Below are 15,298 nucleotides of genomic sequence, written 5' to 3'. Positions count from 1 at the left end.
TTTCATTGCTGCATTTGGCTTGGAACACACATATCTAATAGACTTGCCCCAACTTGAGCGTACGAACAAGTCTCGGCCAAGTTAGACTGCGGTACTCTGCCGTTTGGACATGTGTGCAGCTCGAGTGTGTGTGTGTGTGTGTGTGTGTGTGTGTGTGTGTTTGTGCTGTTCAGCATATAAGTAAAATGTATTGGATATCCATTTGCAAACGATATAAATTGTAAAATAAAGCACCATGAAAATGCAAATGCAAATGATGATGCTGCCTTAGCAAGCATCAACATTGTTGCAGCCGAGAGAGACTCCTGCGGTTACTCAGAGTTAAGATGAGTTGAGTTACGTTCAAGCAGCAGCAGCAAAAAGCAATATTCTATTGTTTGACAATGCGAGCCGAACCAATCGATGTGCACAAAAAGACAACAAACTGTACAAAATGCAAATGCCTAGCTCCATTTTCTAGATATTTGCCCATTTTTTGTTTTCCAAATTAAAGTCCTCGTCCACTTCTGCATAGCACATGTCAAAAAGCTAAACTTATTTTGTGGTCAGCCTGCAAAGAAGATAGATCATTGCTAGTTTAAGACACAAAAATGGTAGTTAAGTGACATTTTTGTTGATTTTCTAGAAAAAAAAACAACAACATATATTATGTCAACTAAAAAACCTTAGAAATGACCAAAATAAGATTAACGTTTTGGTATATATAAAATATTTTATAGGCAAAAGAAATTTTTTAAAATACAAATATATATATATATATATATATATATATATATATATATATATATATATATATATATATATATATATATATATATTCTTATAAATGTTTAATATTTATTTTGAATTTAAATTAATTTAATTTTATTCAAATCGGACTAATTCATTCAAGTCTTCAGTTCTTTTAATTAACATAAAATCTAAAGTTATTCATTTATCTGTGCGCCTGAAAGTATAATAAAAATATCTTCAGTAACATTTATATTTTAACATAACAGTAACCTGTTAATAAACTCAAGAGTTTATATTCTGTACAAATCGTATTATCAGCAATATTTTGGTTAGATTGTTTATAGTATATCTCTTAAATAAACAGCCGCGAATACGCGACGTATACGCAATAATCCGCCTCTGGCTTAGTTTGAATGGTGCCCATAGCTGCATTGAGTGCATGAGCGAATGTTTTGATATAAACCCTGCTGCCAGTCTTAATTATAGTAGTTAAATAAATATGCTGAATTTTCCTGCTGAATATGCAATTATTTTGCCATAGATTTCAAGCCATAAGCAGTGAGTGAGGGGGAAGAGTTGACATGCCGGCAAATTAAGCCAGCTGAGCTGATAATTAAAAATGCAAAATGCCACCAAATTGTGCGTAAAATGAAATTATTAACAATTTAACAGCAGCTGCTTGGCCAGATTTAAAATTATTTATGAATTTTGGGATTTGCTGCTGGGCCACGCAGCTTCACTTATTTCTCCGGCAGCTGTCACACAGTTGCACACAAATCGAAAGTGACAAAAAAAAAAAAGAAAGAAAGAAGAAAGAAGAAAATAAAATGCGAAAAACTCTTCAAGTGACAGCAAGTCAACACAAATCTGCAATTTGGCTTAAGCTGCAGCGCAGACCGCAGCGCAAATTGTTAATTCGCTTCAAACTTCAAGTTGACACAGGAAATTTGTGTGAATGCATTTCTTATGCGCTGCTCTGTAGAAGTAAATAGAGAGAACCTTGAAATCAAAGAGAGAAGAGAATGAGGGAGAAAGAGAGAGAGAGGGAGAGGGAGATGGAGCTAGCGTAAATCATTTGCTGCTTTAGTGAATCAACAACCTAGAAGCTTTTGACTTGAAAAGCGAACACCAAAGACCAAATGCACTTTAATAACATAAAACTTTGAAGTCATTTTAGATAAAAGATTATGTTCCTCATTTGCGGAGTATAATTATCGTATATCTTTAACATTATAAAATCTAATAATGTTAAATATAATTATCATATATCTTTAACATTATAAAATCTCTTTAGAGCATTCATCACTCGTCATAGCCCTAGATCTTTGTCTCCTCAACTTTGCATAATGAAATCAGTGGTTTATCTTTGACTGACGCTGCGGTTATCAAAATAGACTTAATTGCCTGGGGGGCCAGCAGATGATAATATTTACACTGACACTGGGAAACAAGTGTTGTGCTTATTGGCGAACTCATGACACACGATTTCTTTATAAATGCAAATGCAATCTGCAATCTGCAATCTGTTTACGATGCAGTTCGAGCAGTTCAACGAACCAAAATTCGTGGAAAATGTGTGTGACAAATCGTCAACTGTTTCTCAAACTCTGGCCATTCATCATCGTGCACAATGCTTTTATCCCATTCAAATTGATGGCGGCCACGCCCACTAAGGTGCATAGATCAGCTGCCAAATTTCAAAAGTGTGAACTGCAAAGTCTATGCCTTCCTGCACAGACGACACTGACGACAAAGCGTTTGACATTAGTTGAGATTTTTCAATGGTTCGCTCGACAATGCTGACAGCGCGTTCCATGGGGGCTGCAAGGCGGCTGCCTCTGGCGGGGATTGGGTGCATTAGGCAGCCATAGAAGAGCTCGAGTGTCCACACCTCGCCGCTATTGGGGTCTGCCGCAAGGTGCAAAGTTCGCTTTCACAGAATGGGCCAGCGAATAGATACAAAAGAATTAATTCCCTCAACCGTGCTAAGTGCCGCTCAAGGTCTGTCCCGATTCTCTGATTTCAGTTTCACCACTGGCTACAAATGTTGCACTCGTGCATTTTTACAGTTCACTGTTGCCATTTTAATTGCATAATAACAATACGAAATTGGTTTCAACAGCCGATAAAACTCGCTTCCTGAGCATTTGACTCATCGACCGGAAAGCACTAACATAACAACTGATTACGTGCTCTATATAAGCTATATTTGCTCCCACGCCCATTTGCCAATTTCTGTAAAAACTGCGTAAATTATGGGAGTGTCTAGGCACAAGGTGCAGAGCAAATACAAAAACAGAAAGCTATATAATAAATATAACATGACATTGCTCCACTTTGACATTTGCAATTTGTGAGTCAAGCCGATATCAGAATTATGTAACCTATATAAATTTTATTATGTGCGCTATATATAGGTATATAACTATACCATGAAAATGTCACGAAATTTTAGATAATAGATATCGGCAGAATAGAAGTAGCTATATTTACATTTTGAACTGACTTACTCGATTCAGTTTAGTTCCATCTGTCGAATTCAATAAAGCAAAGCTGTTTGTTTTTTCTGTATAGGCAATCTTGGTCAAGTCTTATCACACTATAAATATATTTATATATTTCAATACCAAGAATTAATAGTTATATTGACTGACGCTTAACAAGCTGCACTCTTTCTTCTTCGTGAATTAATACCTAATAGCTATCAATATAACTTATATTATAGCTGCATATATCAATATAACTAGTATTGACAACTCCTTTCATTACAATATATTGATGGCAAAACCGTTATATATTCCGTTACCGTTCGTTAAATCGATATCTATTTAAAGTTAATTAGGTATCATACGCACTGTTGACTGCATAAATAAATAAATTAAAAAAAAAAATAATAATAATAATAAAAAAAATTATATTATGCTGCCGCTAAAAGTAGCAAAAGCATCTTAAATAAAATATAAAAAATTGCAAATCGTAAATTTTAAATTATTTGAGACTCTTTCCACAACACATACGCAATATACTCACAAACAATATATTTAAGCCCAAGACAACTCACAGGCAAAACACGTAGTCAAACCTACCACTTCTTAAATAATTCATAATTATTTCAGACTGAATACAATATGAACAATAGGCATTTATCTCACCCTCAGTGCACCCACACGTGTGCATTAAAGTCTAACAGAAGACTTTAAATAATTAATACTATCTTCATCTTTGCGTACCTCCCACACTTACAAAGAGTGCAAAGAATGTCTTCTGTTCGATAGAAAACTAATATTTAATCACTATTATTACTGTTCAATTACTATACAAGTTTTCTTTTATTTTTATTTTTTTAATAAACTCTTTCAAGTTTATTCAATTATCCTACAAACAATACAGGTTTGCCCCACTTTCGCTTGCAGTCTATTTATGGCTGCTGTTATCCATTTGCAGCTCATTTCGCGTCAACGATCATGCTAAGCATCCAAAACATTTAAATTCAATAACAGCATCGTTATTATACCCCAATGGACAGAGGCACCAACAACAAAAACAGCAGCAACAACAACATGGAGAATAACCAGAAAACTTTGTCGACTTCAAAACTCATAAGGATAACTTTGCGCGAGACAAGGCAGAAAACTTATTTAGTTCTAGATTACGTGTCTTCAAAAGTTGGCAACGACATTATAAAATTTATATGCACGTTATGCACGACATCCGAGATGAAATGTCGCGACTGGAGCGACTGGGGCAAACAGGGCGAACGGCGTAAAGGCTGGCACGACACAGCTGATGAGCCCACCGCTCATCAAGGAGAATGTAATTACATTTTCGCCTGATTCATGACAGTTTTGCATAACGAAAAGTCCGCCTCGTGCGCGCAGATATTACGATTATTAATGAGACAGCCACGAACAGCATCAACATCAGCAACAGCAACAGCATCATCAGCCACAAAAGGCTAAGGCGGAGGCCAAGACGATGGCTCAGAGCGTGGAAGACAGCTAACAAGGGTCGCGCTTGACATCAGCATTGGGCCATAATCCGCCGTCAACTAACCACAAAAAGGTAAATACTGATACAAAATATATGTTATTATATGTATAATATTTGCGTATATTATGATTGTATACAAACGTTAGCTATCACTGTAAACTTTTGTATTCCAGAAAAAACAAGTAAGAAAGCTCCAGTCGAGACTGCTCGACTAGGAGATACCCTGAACCCTCTAAGCTGATATTCTGCTCATTCTGCACTTTTTTTATGCACACATGCATACACACGCACGTATAGTCACGCGTTTCCATTTTCAATGGGTTCAGGGTATAAAAAAAAATGATTAACAAAAATAGATAAGCTCTTATAGTTCGCTTCCTTCTGATATAGAATTTAATAATGTCTTTATAACAGAAAGACAGTCAATTTACGAATAGCTATAATTATATAGCTATCGATCTAGATGATTTATATCAAATAAACGGTATTGATAATAGAGTTTAATGGGTGCAGTTTATAAGTCAATAAAATTTTTAATTTTTTACTCTCCCAAAATCATTTGAAGTTATACAATGTTAATGAACTTCTCTAAAAAAAAATCAATTGTGTTATTAAATAATACATTTGTATAGCTTTACTATCAAAAAAATCCCAGAGTATATAGCTCTAGATTCCGTGAAATCAAAACAGATCTATGTAATTTTGTGACGATTTTAACAACCGCTCAGCTGATAAAAAACATTAGTCAGCCAGTCAGCAATAATTGCTCCAGTTATGGTTTCTAGCCCTTATCAGCAGAAACATAAATAAAACCCAGCCGTAGACGAGGCAAGCTGCTTAGTCTCATTAAATATCTGAGTACGGCTGTGACAAGTCTCGAGGCGGTGCAAGTGCAAGTGCAAGTGAAATCCGAGTACTTCAATTAAAATTGTTATTTTAAGTGCCGAGAAAGAAACACATTTAAGTATTTCAAGCAAAATGAGTTTCGGAGCAGTAAGCTTTATATTTATTTTTTATTCATATCTCACAGTTAACTCTTCATGTCTCGTGTAACAAAGTAAGCATATTAATTTCTGGAATATGCGAGCACAAAATTGCTAAACAATTCATAATATATAAATAACATTGAAATTATACAAAGTATTAAGCAAAAGTTGAGTTGAGTTAATTCGTCATTGAGATCTGAAATGGGATTAATTTTTGTGGGCTGAGTAATGTGGATTTAGCTATAACTGCATACATTATAAATATATTTATTTACGAGTGAAACAAAGGTTTTTTGTGCGTTCATAAATTTAATTTAAAGTTAAAGTCAATTACTCGAAGACTAAAAATTGACATTGTGTCACACAAATTTTTACTCAAGCCGGAAAATGAAATGATTGTGGCTTAATTATATATGATTACAGTTACATGTACATAAAAAAAAAAAAAAAAAAAAAAAAAATATATATATATATATATATATATATATAAAGGCTAAATATTAATGTTAATATTTGGATCAAATTATTTTCAAAATATTGTTTCACATATTGTTTAGAGTTTCATTAATTCATATGCTGATTTATAATAATGCAGTTTGATATAAATTGTTTTAATAAATATGGTATATTGTTCATTTACTTCATATTGCATATATTTTCAGTCAAAAAATTGCCCATTAAAAAATAAATAAAAATATAAAAAGTGTAAGAAATAAGGAAATCCAATCATTGCAGTTCGAACTTGAGGTACTTGAGGCCCACAACCAATATAGGGCCAAGCATGGGGCACCGCCATTGGAGTTGGATGAGAACTTATGCAGAGTTGCCAGCCAATGGGCGCAGGTGAGATATTCGCAATCATACATATACGGATATAACTAATAAATTTCCAAAATTTGTACAGCATTTGTTAAACACAAACAGCTTTCAGCATCGCCAGAACAATCAATATGGAGAGAATCTGTACATGGCATCGGGTGCCAATCTGAATGGTGCAGCCGCTGTGAAGTCGTGGTACGATGAAATCAAGGACTACAATTTTAGGTCGCCCTCGTTTCAGTCAAGCACTGGCCACTTTACCCAAGTTGTTTGGAAGGGCTCCAGACTTTTGGGCGCTGGAATTGCTCAAAGGTAAGCATTCAATGAGCCGTCTATACAATCAGATCATTTGACTCTTAATTTTACTTTGCAGAGGAAATACAGTTTACATAGTATGCAACTATGATCCACCTGGCAACATGATGAACAACTTCAGGGAGAATGTTTCGCCTCCAAACTGAGAACTGACAAGCCTCTCTCTTTTGATATGCCATACTATATATACATATATACACATATAAATTTGAATTGTACAAACACTTATATATTATTATTATCTGTTATAAAAAACTTAAACTATTAAATGGCATATCAATACATTGCATTTTATTTCATTTAATTATTTATTGTTTGTTTACGATCATTTTGCAAATATAGTATTCTTGATCATGACAGCACGATGGGTCGTCCCATATAAACTCTTGTTTCCCTATATTTTTCTCGATTTTTTAAATACTTTGTTCACTCATTACTTTTATCACCCATCTCATTTAAACAAATATTCAAAAATCATTTTATTTTATTCTTTATATTTTTTATTTTAAAAATCACTGTTCATAATCACATTAAATACAATATTATAGTTAAGGGCTCTCGTTCCGCAATAACTAAATAAACTGAAGTAAACATATAGGTATGTTAAGGTGCACTTAGGATTAATAACGAAGCTCGCATATAACTTTTGAGCGATTGCCGATGACTGCAAAAAATATATTATTTTTTTTTCTCACATTCTCAGAAAAGACTCAGAGAGCAACAGATTATCGCATCGGTTGCTTAACAAGCTCAGAGCGAGAAAGAGCCAAACGATAAATTATTATTTGCAAGCTATGGTTAATAATAAACAAAATAGTAGGAGTAGTCATAATAGTAGTAGGCATATCAAATGCGATTTTTGCTCACTCACAATAATAAAGCGATTGAAGAATTTATCATAAATTAAGGCTGGAAAAAAACAGATTTAAAAGACTAAAAATAAATATATAAGGTAAAGTTTAAGTAAAGATTGAAAAAATTAAATGAAGTCAATACACATAAGAATATCAATTTCTAAGTGCGTGTGTGTAGGAACAAATAACTAAATGGAACGATAATAAAATCTATTTCTATATTTTTATCTACACGAAAAAAGGTATCGATAGATTGGCGTATGCTATCGATAATTTGCCCACAAAAATATTTAAAATTAAAGACATTCATAGTTAAAGTGCTGCCAAATATCAATACTTGAATCTGTGATATTCCAGCTCATAGAAGTATAGCTAATTTTACTAAATTAATGAAACGAATTGAAAACGGAATGCGACATAGATTAGTTCACATCTGCGGCTACTCTTCGATGGTGCAGAGGGTTTGGCGTGGATGCGAACGGGTTGCGTACGTATTGCTGCAGATATAGCCATTGGTTTTGGCCTTTGTGTGGGCCACTTTGAGATCCTTGCCAGCAGCGACAACTGATTTGGAGAGCCGTTGCTTGGGCTGATGGCGCTGCACGTGGATGCCCGCTAGGCGGAGTCGGCGATAGAGAGAGATGTATTTGCCAGCCGTTGTCGTTCGGGGCACAATGTACTTCTCACAGAAGCTGGTTTTGGTGCGGGCCGCATCGCTGAGCTGGGCATAGCTCAGGGCCTGCAGGAAGGCCAGGACAAAGGTGTAGCAATTGTGGCTGCTCTCTTCGTAGCGGGCTATGGACCAGCGCGTTGAATCGCCACAAATCTAACGGGGATGAGGCAGACAGACATCAAGCATCAAGATTTGCATGCAATCCGCATATACATATGCATATATGCGTATGTATATGAAGTGGGAACTCACCTGTTCGAGCACCTCGTCCCAGTAGTAATGCCACGGCTCTGGCACATCTCCCACCAGCAACGATTGCCACCAGTCGCGGGGATTATCTTCGCGCCGATGCCGCCGCAGTCCATCCCTATCGAATTCGACAATGTCGCCGCCGGATGTGGTCACCGCGATATGCAAATCTGTGGCGTTGCTGTAATCGCTACGGAAACACACGGGCAACACAAAAACGCATCAGATACATTTTACATATTACACAAGCCAAACACAAAAAAAAAAAAAGGAAAAAAAAAAATTCCATCAATGGCTTATGCAGCAGCTTCCCTGATAACACCAAATTGCCCAACAAATGTCTGGCTTAACAAAGCTACAACAATACATATTTCTATCTAACTGTTACCATTCTATGTAAATCATAATCATTCACTAAAATTAAAGTTCAGTTATAGTTCAGTTAAAAGGCAAAGAAAAAGTATGACAATCAACATTTACTTTAAATATTTCGTTAGTTGTTTTTGATCTAATACACAAAATTGGATTATTTAAAAATAAGACCAAATAATGATCATACTAAATTATTTACACCCCAAAGTATTTATTTATTTTTTTTTTTTTTTTTTTGACATTATTTATGTTTTGGAATAAACACAATTTAATAATTTATACAGTAATTGGATACTTTTTCAATTATCGATATATTTTTATTTATTTATTTTAAGCTTAAATCTTTTATATATTTTATATATTGTTCTTTTTTTTCAGCAGACTGCCCAAAGTATGCTACAAATAAATTGTTAATCTTTGCCAATACCTGCCTAATCGTTACGTCATATGGAGGATTGCATCGATCTTAAAAACTCGAAGACGTACGAATCAAAATTAAATAGTCCATTTACGTGGATCTATAATATAGGCATATATCAGGGTATCATGACAGTCACTTGTGCAGCGTTAAATTTAGTTCTTAATTTTGTATCTTGCAAATCTTTTCATCTATTTTCTTCTATCTAAACATGATCGCAAATAATCCAAATTTTTACTATAATAAAACACATTCAACTTCTGCCGCGTTGGCTAGCCAATCAATTACTATACGCTCGCAAAGTAGCACCATTTACTTACTTGAGAAAGTCTCCGATGGAGGGACGCAGGACGATTGCACATGGATGCTGCGTGGCCCGGACAAAGGGATAGGGCAAGCGAAAGGGCAGTAGTCTCGAAATGGTCATGGAGCCAACACCAGATGCGTTTGCTACAGCATTTGCAGAGCCTTCTGCATTCGCATTCGCATCCGCATCCGCATCCGCATCCGCATCCGCATCCAGTTGCGCATTGCAATGGGGACAGCTGAGGGGCAGAACGAAGCAGAAAACTTTTACGTTGCAGTGATGAAAACACAGAATGCCCGGATCTGAGGTAATTGTGGTTGTAGATTGTCTCCTTGTTGTTGTTGCTGTTGCTCTTGATGTTGTTGTCGCCAACATGGCTGCCTCTTTGGTCAGTTCGGATTGCTCAGCTTGCACCCGTATTATAATTGATACACTTTGTCTCTATTGTATGTTCTTGTTGTTGTTGCCTCTTTGGTCCTTGTGGTTACGCAGTGCTGCAATAAAACGAACATTTCTTGTAAATAAGCCAAAACCAGCCGAAAATGTGACCAAAGCAGTTTGTACGATTTGTCCAAACCTTGGCCGTACCCCCAGCGGCTTTTGCGGTCATGTCCCATACAGACGAAGGCAGTCGGACATTGCCACGCCCCCCAAAATCTGGCAAATCTCTTGAATGTCGAGTTTCATTGTGCCTACATTTTAATTAGCCTGATTTCGACTTTGCAAAAACATAGCGAGAGAAAGAGAGAGTGACTGAGTGAGAAGGGGGATATATGAAATCTGTTTTGGATATAATTTTATGCATTTATACACAACTATCTAAGAAAACTTGATGTGCATGAAAACATATTATAAATTAAATAATAAATAACTCAATAATTTTATTTAAAAAATATTTTAAGATTTATTATTATTAAATAAAAAAAACCATAAAAAAATTTGGGTTGTTGGATATCCTAAAACAACCTGACTATACCTATATTTGGACAATCTAGACTAGAAAATAAATTGTATTTAAATCCAGTCTAAATAAAATGTGGCTTAGAATCACGCTGTAGAAGAATAAAAAATTATTTCACTACATATACATACTTTTCTATAAATAATTAATGATATTCGTAAAGCAAACAGAAATCAGCAACAATAACAAATCCCAAATAGTTTTTCCATTGAGACTTTCAAACTTTTTAACAAACTCCCTGCCACCCAATCTGTTTATATATGCAATATTATTTTTAGACGCTTGAGCCAACAAATATTGTCATGTGTTTTGTCACATGCTCGACGCTAAAAAGCCGGCTGAGGTGAAAATGGGCGAAAACGTAAACAAACCGGCAAAATGAAAACAAATCTCCGAGTGAAATGTGAATTGAGTCCAGGCGCAAACTCACCACGACGCAAAGCGCTAGCAGTGCTCGCGCGAGAGCGAGCCGGCAATAGCGTGCGAGGGAGAGTGCAAACGCCTAGCTAGAGCTAAGTTGAGAGAGAACAGCCCCAAGTTGCATTTCGCTTTGCTGTGGTGAATATGCTGCAGCTCACATCAAATTTCCCTGACGCTGTCGCTGCGGGTCGACGTGCAACGCGTCAGCCCGAACCTCGAGGCGGGACCAGTTGACGGCGAGCCGTGCGAGCAGTCGGTCGTGTTGTTGTCGCAAAGGGCAGCTAAGAACTGACTAACAGCGTTGCCACAGACGCCCAGTGAAATCTGTTTTATGATCATCATCATTATCACAGTGAATGACAGCTGAGAAACCTAAGCAGAATTATTAACGCAAATTGAAACTGTTTTGACTGGTGTTAAGTGCGCGCCCAAAGAAAATAAAAGAAATAACAAAGAAAAGGATTTCATTGTTGTGCTCAACTAGGGTTGACCAGCCTGAAGGATATGCCGCATTATCCTGCCAAAACAAAAATATAAACACTCAAGTCGCAGCACGCCGCCGCCCTTGTCGCCAAAGTTACGTGCATTATTTTATTGCCCCCTTTTGCCCTGTGTGTAAAAGTCTGTGTGTGTGTGCCGTCATCGCCGTCGTTGTCGTCGTCTGTGTGTCACCACGTTGCGGTCTCCACGTAGCCTAACCACCCGCCGCTCGAACTTTTCCCGCTCCGGTCCGCTCTGTTTGTAGTTTATGCGGTTTGCGACCAATTACCTCGCGACCCCTGCTCGAATCCTTTTTGCTTGTGTGTCGGTGCCCGTGTCTGTGTGTGTGTGTGTGTGTGTGTGTGTGTGTTGCTGCTACTGGCAAGTGGCCGCCTCTGTTGCATGGCAACACTTGGCTAATCGATGAGGTGCCGAAAAACGCCAGACACACACACTCAAGCGGCCAGCTAAACAAGGATATCACAAGGATAATGACCTAAACCGTTCCGGTAGGTAAGAGTAGCACAAACATTTCTTCGAAACAAACAAACATTCCAGCAAAATGTCAGTTGAAATAGGCCAAGCCAAACAAATTCAAAAGCATTAACTGATTCCCTACCAACATTTCGTGGCAGATTTGCGGCTGCTGCTGCTGATTGTTGTTGTCGTTCTTGTTGTTGTTGCTGTTGCTGTTGCCGTGTTGGTTGTCAACATTGTCAGAAATGTTAAATGTGACATTTTCGCTTTTATCGTCGCTCTCAAAAAAGATATCCAAAGTTGGCAGCCAACACATCACAAACACGAAAATGTTCAACAAATTTTCTTAAATGGCTCAAATCGCCAAAAAAAAAAAAATGGCTCTGGCTTTATCGCTCTACCAATTAAGGGGCGTGGCACTTGCGGGCGTCAAATAAATTGTTTACTTTGGCCAAGTTTGCCGCCACAAAAAGTTGGCCCCTCAAAAGATGACAGCCTCGCAGCAGACATTTTGATATGGGTCCACTCGTCCACTCGAGATCGAAAGAAATTCGTTACATTTAGCAACAGTAAACGCAAATCAAACAGTTAAATGCGGTCTGGGTCTAGCTCTAGCACTAGCTCTTGATGAATACACATGTATTTCAAATGCAAATGAAAACGATGATGGGCCAGCCACAGCTAAACTCCGAGATGTGGGTTAAGCTAGCTGAAAGGGTTGGCAGCAGCTTGAAAACCAAATACTGAGAGCAAAACCATTGCAAGTTTATTATTATTTTATTATTTTTAAAGCACTGGAAATTTGCAAATTTGAAATAATATAACATAACATGGAAAATTTCCTGATTTTTTATTTATTTAAAATGTTGGTAATTTTCAATAAGTTATGGCGGATAAAGGTTCTTGCTTATATTTTATTTTATTTTATTTATTTTACTTCTTAAAACTTAAAAATAATATATATGTATATATACATTATTTTTAATTCATTATTATTTTAAATATTATGATATTTTTTTTTTATTTTATATGGTTAATTTTATATATTATCATTACTATAATTATTATTGCAATATTTTTTTAAAGTCCAAATCAGATTTTCTTTTCTTCTATTCGTCTTTAACAACAATTCACTCATTTGGATATTGACATTTTCATTCGTTACAAATTTATTGCTTTTCTTGCTACGCCCATAGTGAAAAGGGCAAAATGCCAAAGAGGATATCGCTATGATTTGCATTCTTAAAGCCAAATTCAAAGTTGGCCAGCAAACTTGCAAAAACATGCTCTCCAAATGGGTTAAATAAAGTATTTTTCCTTGATTAGAATTAAAAAGTTTTTTGTGGCTAAAAACATTTACATTCTATATGGCATTCAAACTCAACTTAACTTATACTTTATTATGAAGAATAAAATATTTTAAAATACGAATTTATAAATTTAAATCCTCACTTTCTATCAACAAAAACTTCAACACAATTATTTCCACAAAACCAATAAAAAACTTCATTTTTGGCTCAAGTTTTATATTCTAAATAATTCGTCAAACACTATTCACTCTAAGTTCATTTAGAGCTTGCGAATAAAATGTAACCACAAAATAAATAAAGTAAGCAAATGGAAATAGCCAAAAAAAATAAATTTGAGAACTTATAAAAGAAATATCAATATCAAATATATATACAAGTTTATTTGGTTACCAATTGAGAGCAAATTAAAATTCATCAAAAATATATTTATGCAAATTTGTTTTGGGCATATTTTATTTATTATTATTATTATTTTTTTTTTTGCGAATTTTATTTTATTTTCTATTTCAAATTTCGAAGATTTTTAGCAACAGCTGCTGCACGACACATTCAAAGTGAAAAGTTTAATTTGTTTTGGGTTTTGGGCAATAGCCGAAAGGCAAACGCCAAAGGCAATAACGACAACAGCAACAACCCTATATGAGCTGTATGCTAATAAAAATGAAATTGATTTCAGAAATTTTAATTTAGACATTCAGTTGACTCTATATAAAAATTAAATAAATAAATAAATAACAAAAAAAAAAAAGAGCAACGAATATGAAATACCCTTTAAGAGACTTTTAGTATTTAATTGTAGAAAGCAGTTTAAAATTCTTAAATTTCCATTTTCCTTGTTTTGTAAGTCATCAAAGGTATTCCAATTATGCATCACACATTGCCTGACAAAATTGTTGAACTGTCAGCAAGGACAGAGATAACGAAAAGGCGACGCAAACAAGCGGCAGAACAAATGCAATAACAGATATGACAATGACACGCTGCAGCCTTACTTTTGCTCTTTATCATCTGTTTCCCTTTATGTCGTTGTTGTTGTTGTTGCTGCTGCTGCTGCTGCTGCTAACACGGTAGCAGCCGAAATAACAAACAACAATCTCAAGTGCGAGCTAAGAAATCCAAACAAACTTTATCTTGCGAATCAAACATGCCAACCATACACACGCACACACACACACACACACACGCACACACATGTGAGTTGTAAGAGCAGTTGTCAGAAATGAAATTACAACTTGCATCCTTTGGCCAAGGACTTCTTTCAAAACGAATTGTTTGCACAGTGAAAACATAAAAAGGCCAGCTAAAAGAAGATGTTGAAGCTAAAAAAAATGAAAGCAAAACTCACGCATTTTACTGAATTTAATGAGATCTCTGCACAGACACACACACAACTAAATGAGAAGTGTGCGCAAAATTCAGTAATCAAATATTTATGCACAATGTCAAGCAAAATGCTAAAGAAAAAAAAAACAGTTAAAACATTCTGCCAAACAGCAGCAGACACATAAAAAATGCAAAGCATATAAAAAGAAATAAAAATGTGAGAAACAGGATCTGCGAATCTGGCTCAAAAATCCTTTGACACTTGCCAAAACCCAAACGCCAAACAAGCAAGACGAACTTTGAATGCTCTTAAAGAAAGAAAAGAAAATGCCATTTATTAACTAAAAAATATTTAATTGATTAATTATACTTACTTCTTTGTATATGATAAAAAAAAATAAATAAATAAATAAAGAAAATATTGTAATTTATAAATACGTCAGCAAATTAAATGTTACTTCATTTATGTAATTTTATTAAAATCTTTATTTTATATATTTAGTAAATCAAATGTAATTTTATTTTTATATTTCGTTTATATATTTAGAAAATTAAATTCTGATTATTATTATTATTCTTTGTATTTATATATTTTTTTTACAAATCAATATA

The 15,298-nt window shown here is 35.2% G+C and overlaps 3 protein-coding genes across 5 annotated transcripts in view; 2 read left to right on the top strand and 1 right to left on the bottom strand.

The window, feature by feature from the left end:
• The first annotated feature begins 5,551 nt into the window (after positions 1–5,551).
• Positions 5,552–7,131, top strand: LOC6576084 (Golgi-associated plant pathogenesis-related protein 1). Its single transcript, XM_002002051.4, has 4 exons — positions 5,552–5,715; positions 6,444–6,551; positions 6,613–6,839; positions 6,901–7,131. Exons 1-4 carry the CDS (start codon positions 5,701–5,703, stop codon positions 6,986–6,988), a joined length of 438 nt encoding a protein of 145 aa, XP_002002087.1. The 5' UTR covers positions 5,552–5,700; the 3' UTR covers positions 6,989–7,131.
• Positions 7,132–7,319: 188 nt separating this feature from the next.
• Positions 7,320–15,298, bottom strand: part of LOC6576083 (MKRN2 opposite strand protein) — a 73,463-nt gene continuing 65,484 nt past the window's right edge. For both annotated transcript variants that reach the window (XM_015164964.3, XM_002002050.4), the window contains 3 exons: positions 9,729–10,209; positions 8,622–8,808; positions 7,320–8,522 (listed from right to left, as the gene is read on the bottom strand). In XM_015164964.3, the coding sequence (XP_015020450.2) occupies positions 8,136–8,522; positions 8,622–8,808; positions 9,729–10,090 (936 nt within the window). In that variant the 5' untranslated portion in view covers positions 10,091–10,209 and the 3' untranslated portion in view covers positions 7,320–8,135. The remainder of the gene's footprint in view (positions 8,523–8,621; positions 8,809–9,728; positions 10,210–15,298) is intronic.
• The window catches only part of LOC6576082 (protein eyes shut), a 70,386-nt gene continuing 66,404 nt past the window's right edge, over positions 11,317–15,298 (top strand). The window contains exon 1 of one of the 2 annotated variants that reach the window (XM_032728412.2): positions 11,317–12,085. The gene's annotated coding sequence lies outside the window, so the exon portion shown is untranslated. Of the gene's footprint in view, positions 12,090–15,298 lie in introns of both variants that reach the window. The other variant, XM_002002049.4, reaches the window with a different exon arrangement.

This window comes from Drosophila mojavensis, unplaced genomic scaffold (genome assembly GCF_018153725.1).
Source record: "Drosophila mojavensis isolate 15081-1352.22 unplaced genomic scaffold, ASM1815372v1 contig_36, whole genome shotgun sequence".
Classification (NCBI taxonomy): domain Eukaryota; kingdom Metazoa; phylum Arthropoda; class Insecta; order Diptera; family Drosophilidae; genus Drosophila; species Drosophila mojavensis.
The sequence above is the reverse complement of the archived record's forward strand: the minus strand, read 5'-3'. Positions and strand labels throughout refer to the sequence as shown.

What these genes read in the sequence shown, in the direction of transcription:
- LOC6576084 (XM_002002051.4), top strand. An exon ending in TTGCCAGCCAATGGGCGCAG is followed by an intron (nt 6,552 to 6,612) that starts GTGAGATATTCG and finishes AAATTTGTACAG; the next exon opens with CATTTGTTAAACACAAACAG. An exon ending in GGCGCTGGAATTGCTCAAAG is followed by an intron (nt 6,840 to 6,900) that starts GTAAGCATTCAA and finishes TTTACTTTGCAG; the next exon opens with AGGAAATACAGTTTACATAG.